The sequence below is a fragment of the Aptenodytes forsteri genome, unplaced genomic scaffold (genome assembly GCF_000699145.1).
Source record: "Aptenodytes forsteri isolate BGI_AS27 unplaced genomic scaffold, ASM69914v1 Scaffold255, whole genome shotgun sequence".
Lineage (NCBI taxonomy): Eukaryota > Metazoa > Chordata > Aves > Sphenisciformes > Spheniscidae > Aptenodytes > Aptenodytes forsteri.
The window spans coordinates 2,066,365-2,072,686 of NW_008794888.1; the positions used below are offsets into that span (position 1 = coordinate 2,066,365).

General features: G+C 44.6%; 1 protein-coding gene across 1 annotated transcript; it reads left to right on the plus strand.

Moving 5' to 3' along the window:
* Nucleotides 1-437: 437 nt before the first annotated feature.
* On the plus strand, nt 438-3,656 carry FIGN (fidgetin, microtubule severing factor). The gene has a single exon (XM_009274901.2). It carries the CDS (start codon nt 446-448, stop codon nt 2,684-2,686), a length of 2,241 nt encoding a protein of 746 aa, XP_009273176.1. The 5' UTR covers nt 438-445; the 3' UTR covers nt 2,687-3,656.
* The last annotated feature ends 2,666 nt before the right edge of the window (nt 3,657-6,322 follow it).

Here is a 6,322-nt window from a genome sequence, read left to right on the forward strand (position 1 = left end):
ATCCTAGATGGGATCTGTCAGCTGTGTCTCATAGTTTTATATTGGTTAAAATATAAAACTGAAACAGTGATGAGAGAGGACAGAGCAGTTGGATGCCTTGTATGTTAATAAATCTGCACTCAGAGTATTTAAAATGTACTGAGTCTTATTTAATTACTTTGAGAAATCTGGCATTACCTATATTTTTTTAAACCAAGAAATAACCCCCTACTGAATCGACAAAAAATGTGGTTCCGTGTGTATGTGTCTACAATAAACCAAGCAGTTTATACTGCTTCATAAGGGCATTGTATTTTCTTTCCTTAAGGATTTGTGGTGTTAAGTACAGTGTTTCAGAGAGCTGAAGAAGTTCACAGACAGTATGTTTGAGAACTCATTTAAAAGCATCTGAAAAAGGCCAAGCTCGCCGTTAACTTTGTTTTTTCCTGCTGCCCTAGGCTTGAAGATGCAGTGGACGCCGGAGCATGCCCAGTGGCCAGAACAGCACTTTGATATCACTTCAACCACCCGGTCCCCTGCCCACAAGGTGGAAGCCTACCGGGGGCACCTGCAGCGCACCTACCAGTATGCCTGGGCCAACGACGACATCTCAGCTCTGACTGCCTCCAATCTTCTGAAAAAGTATGCAGAAAAATACTCCGGTATTTTGGAAGGCCCGGCCGAGCGGCCCATTCTCAGCAATTACTCTGAAGCTCCCTCGGGGCTGGTGAACGGCCGGAAGAATGAAAGCGAGCCCTGGCAGCCGTCGCTGAACTCGGAGAGCGTGTATCCCATGAACTGTGTCCCAGACGTTATCACTGCCAGCAAAGCTGGGGTAAGTGCAGCCCTCCCTCCCGCAGACGTCTCGGCCAGCATTGGGAGCTCTCCTGGGGTGGCCAGTAACCTGGCTGAACCCAGTTACTCCAGCAGCACCTGCGGAAGTCACACCGTTCCCAGTCTTCATTCAGGGCTCCCATCTCAGGAATACGCCGCAGGATACAATGGCTCGTACTTGCATACCAGTTACAGTGGCCAGCCAGCACCTGCACTTCCATCCCCTCATCCATCCCCCCTACATAGCTCGGGACTTTTACAGCCCCCACCACCGCCACCGCCACCAGCCCTCGTCCCCGGCTACAACGGGACCTCTAACCTCTCCAGTTACAGCTACCCTTCCGCCAGTTATCCTCCTCAAACTGCTGTTGGCCCTGGGTACAGCCCTGGGGGTGCCCCACCACCCTCGGCGTACCTGCCTTCAGGAATCCCTGCTCCGACCCCTCTGCCCCCGACCACCGTCCCCAGCTACTCCTACCAGGGCCACGGTCTGACACCCATCGCGCCGTCTGCCCTGACAAACAGTTCAGCCAGCTCTCTCAAAAGGAAAGCTTTCTACATGGCAGGGCAAGGAGAAATGGACTCCAGTTATGGAAATTACAGCTATGGCCAACAGAGATCTACACAGAGTCCCATGTATCGAATGCCCGACAACAGCATTTCAAATGCAAACAGGGGGAATGGTTTTGACAGAAGTGCTGAAACATCATCCTTAGCATTTAAGCCAACAAAGCAGCTAATGTCCTCTGAACAGTCAAGGAAATTCAGCAGCCAGTCCAGTAGGGCTCTAACACCCCCATCCTATAGTACTGCTAAAAACTCACTGGGTTCAAGATCGAGTGACTCGTTTGGGAAGTATACCTCCCCAGTAATGAATGAGCACGGTGATGAGCACAGGCAGCTCCTCCCTCACCCAATGCAAGGTCCGGGACTTCGTGCAGCTACCTCATCCAACCACTCTGTGGACGAGCAACTGAAGAATACTGACACACACCTCATTGACCTTGTTACCAATGAGATTATCAACCAAGGACCTCCCGTGGACTGGAGCGACATCGCTGGCCTAGATCTAGTAAAGGCCGTCATTAAGGAGGAGGTTTTATGGCCAGTATTGAGGTCAGATGCATTCAATGGACTGACTGCTCTACCTCGGAGCATCCTTTTATTTGGACCTCGGGGAACAGGCAAAACTTTAATGGGCAGATGTATAGCTAGTCAGCTGGGGGCCACGTTTTTCAAAATCACTGGCTCTGGCCTTGTCACAAAGTGGTTAGGGGAAGGAGAGAAAATTGTCCATGCCTCCTTCCTCGTGGCAAGGTGTCGCCAACCCTCAGTGATTTTTGTTAGTGACATTGACATGCTCCTTTCCTCTCAAGTGAGCGAAGAACACAGTCCAGTAAGTCGGATGAGAACCGAGTTCCTTATGCAGCTGGACACTGTACTGACTTCTGCTGAGGACCAAATAGTAGTAATTTGCGCCACGAGTAAACCAGAAGAAATTGATGAATCTCTTCGAAGGTACTTCATGAAACGACTTTTAATCCCACTTCCTGACAGCACAGCGAGGCACCAGATAATAGTACAACTGCTCTCACAGCACAATTACTGTCTCAATGACAAGGAGGTTGCACTGCTTGTCCAGCGCACAGAAGGCTTTTCTGGACTAGATGTGGCTCACTTGTGTCAGGAAGCCGTGGTGGGCCCACTCCATGCCATGCCAGCCACAGACCTTTCAGCCATTATGCCCAGCCAGTTGAGGCCAGTTACATATCAAGACTTTGAAAATGCTTTCTGCAAGATACAGCCTAGCATATCTCAAAAAGAGCTTGATACATATGTTGAATGGAACAAAATGTTTGGTTGCAGTCAGTGATACTACTTAAAAAAAAATGTAATGAATGTTGGCACACACAGAACCTGCTACATAGGGTAGAGAACCCTTTTCAGTAGTGTTAAAATTGCAAAGGGTACTGGGAAGACTACAATTTACCTTGCCTCTAAAGAGCCAGGGTAGACTTGAAGGAAAAGTGCATCAAACGAGCTGCTGATCTGAAAAAGCCACACATGACAGAAAGCGTATGTTGATGCTCGGTTCTGTTCAAGCTAGACAATACTCACCAAGGAGCAAGGTGCAAGTGGGTTGATTTCAGAAGGACATGAACCCTGTGTGTTGATTCCATTCTGCTGTTCTTGAGATTTAGTTGCTGTCAAGTGCCTGAAGTGGTGCTTTATTTTTTGTTTGCCTCACAATTACATTGGTGGCATGTGCTAATATAAAGAGCTTTAACTTCAAACATTATTGGACTAAAGAGATGAACGGTTGTGTTGCGACAGAGAACCAGATTTTTGCTATTCTAAGAGCAACAGTATTCCTCAATCCTGTCTGTTCTGCGGTGTTAAACTAAGAACAGGTAAAACAGGGTAATGGTAATCTGGACCTTAATTTCTGCAGTTCATTTCTTTTAATGTTCTGTCTGCAAAAACTCAGGAAAGTGATTGTGATTTGTACAGTACCTCAAAGGAATGTGTTGAAAGCACTATGTACTGCTGAGAGTTATAGGCTAGGCTTCAATGTTACTTTATATTAAATATGTATGTTTACCTCAACAATTGGAAAATGGCAAGGAAAATTACTTTGAATGTATCCAGGAAAAAACTAAAGTGTGATATGGCTGAAGCTTTACAGTTTTTAAAAATAGAAACAGAAGGATTTCCCAGTATTCAGAAATGGTTCTTTTGCCAATTTGTCAGATCAAACCAGAGCAGAATGATTTTTCTTGTTGGTAAACTGTAAGAGTTTTCAGCATATTGCTCCTTGATAATTACGTGATACAGTCTTTAGAAGGTGCATAGATGAAAAAAGAGCCACTTAATTGGTTTATGTTAGCATCCGAAACAGTCAAACGTGAGATTTGGTAGGACTCCGAGAGGCAAATTACCTTAAGCTGTGACTGCTGGCCTCTATTGCGCGGCTCTAGTCGTAGTTTTGAGGTTATTTTGGTGAAGCTGTAGGGAGTGGGATCAGTGTAGGTCGCTGGCAGAGCTATGGGTTGCAGAGCTGTTTATAGCAACGCAGTGGACTGTGACCAAACAAACAGTACAAATAACAAAGCAAAACTGAACCCTTGAAGTACATTTATTTCCCTTCCCAAACTGTAAAGTTGAGTTTTTGTTGTGTACGTACGGCTCCATTGTCCTTGATGCAATCTTCATTTAGCATCCATTAGAAATCTTCCAGGCTGGAGTGTGCCCACCATTATTTCTACCTCAGTTTTGTTACATTTCTCTTGGAAAGCAAAGTAAGAAATAGGGCAAAAAACGACACCAACACAAAAGTCAGATTACATTAGGAATGCGAACCTGCTAAACAAGTTTCAGAGAGCTGCTGTTTTTTCCCCTGAAGTCAAGTTTTTCTCTATGTTAGTGCTCTTTACCCCCCTTTTTCCTCCCTCAAATATACATACTCTGGTGTCTTCCTTCTGGAAAGACTAGCTGGCATGTGTGGCATTTTGCTCAGTTCTCCCCCACCCCCCACCTTTCTTTTTATCCTTTAATGCTTTCCATGCAACTCTTTTGGTGACAGCTGACTGATGTTGGGTAATGTCTCTGAGCAGGAGCAGTGCATGTTGCAGCTGCCCAAAGCCTCTGCCATCACATGAGCAGAACAGCCTTGCTTTTTTGAATGTATTTTTTTGTTTGTTTACTTTAAAGAGACAGTAACAAAACTGTTGCAAAGCACTGGCATTTAATGTTTCTGTTAAGTAATGTACATTCAAAACCATTAAATAAATGCACTGAAAAGCCCCAAGAAGAGAGATACCAATCTGTTACTAGATCATGTTTGTCTTCTCAAAAATTGTACAGACCTTGTTTGTTTTGTTAAATCAATGGAGACATTTAGCGTTCAGAAAGCTAACGAGGGATTTTGTGATATTGCTGGAAATTTATGACTCTTGATTATTACTTTCCTTTTATTTTTCTTTTAAGATATAGATATATATTTAGATAGAACGTGCTAAAACCAGAGCAAATAAACCAAAATCTAATTTAAGATGGATTCCTGGCAAACATTTTGTCTATCTAAAACTTTATGTTTTAAGCATAAAAGTAGCTTAGAGATAGAACGCTAAAACCAGAGCAAATAAACCAAAATCTAATTTAAGATGGATTCCTGGCAAACATTTTGTCTATCTAAAACTTTATGTTTTAAGCATAAAAGTACCATTTTAAAAACAGTGCCTTTCATTAAGGATATAGAAAGTAAGACTTAAGTACATCACCTGCTTTTCCTTTTTTTTTTTTTTTCTTTTTTTTTTTTCTTTTTCCTTTCAACAGCAATTGCAGTCTATGGTCCTTGTTATGACCCAGTCTTTCAGCTTCCCCAAACCTCCACAGGCTGCTTCTTCACCCTGGTCATTCCACCATCCTCATATTTGGGAGATCCTGACGTCCCCATTAGCTGTAGGTTCACGCTGATCACACTGGCAAGTACGCTATTGCAGATCGCTGACCCAATTTCTGTCTTAGACATTGCCTTTCATATCTGCCATCGAGCTGTGCTCATTTGAAAGGCTCAGGCAAGTTTTGATAAACCAACTCTTGTTACCTGTTTATCCTAAGCATACTCCTAACGGATTTTTTTGCAGCTGGTAAAATGAAAGCTACCCACTAGAGTGGGTTTTTTCCTCTTTTTATCCAGTAGCAAAACCAAAAGCAAACAAAATTGTAGATGATCCCTTTGGCTTCCAGCTTTAAATCATTCTTTTTAAAAAGTCACTCCAGGAAATGGATTTTTCAAATGTTAACCAAAGTGAGAAGCAGGCAGAAACTGAGATGGTGTGAAAATGCAGGTTCCACACGTGCGCACGCACACGCTCACACTTGTTCTCTCCAGGGCTCGATTCAGCTTTGGAGCAGCAGAAGCGGAAAACTTCACCACTATCACAGCAGCTGTAAGGAAAGGAAAACAAAGCTAGATTGCTGCCCAAGTCTTTCCTTACCAGCAGCTGTCCTTGGCATCACTCTGGGAGGGTGCCTTTTGAATTTGGTGAGAGCTTGGCCAGGTAGCGTTAACAGGAGGCGCCTCAGCCCTTCTCCAAGTGGTTTCTGGCCACTCCTTTGATGGAATTTCCCCCAGTGCGAGGAGGCTGAGCTGGCTGAACCCCCTGCCGTGTCCTGTCCTTCTTATTGCTTTCCTCCCTCCTCCCACATTCAGCCCCTGTTTTCTCCCTAGTGAGCAGGTTTTGCCATGCTGCTTCACCCCTCTCAGCAGCCTTCTTGTCAAGGAGTGTCCAGGAAGGGCTGAAGCCACGATCCTGAACTTGAGCGGGTCCCAAAGGTTAGGATTGTTTTTGAGAAGAGAGACAAAATATGTTCTAGTGGTGTCTTCAGGATGAAATATTTGCTGGTCTTTGACATTTCCATGGTAGAAAGCCGTTTGCTGTCTTTTACGACTGGGCAAAGCTGGGGGCTGCTGCCACAGAAATGCCCAAGTGGTTGGCTGGGGCTT

Bases quoted from the DNA above. Each gene is read 5' to 3' on its own strand.
- FIGN (XM_009274901.2), top strand. From the start codon at position 446: ATGCAGTGGACGCCGGAGCATGCCCAGTGGCCAGAACAGCACTTTGAT.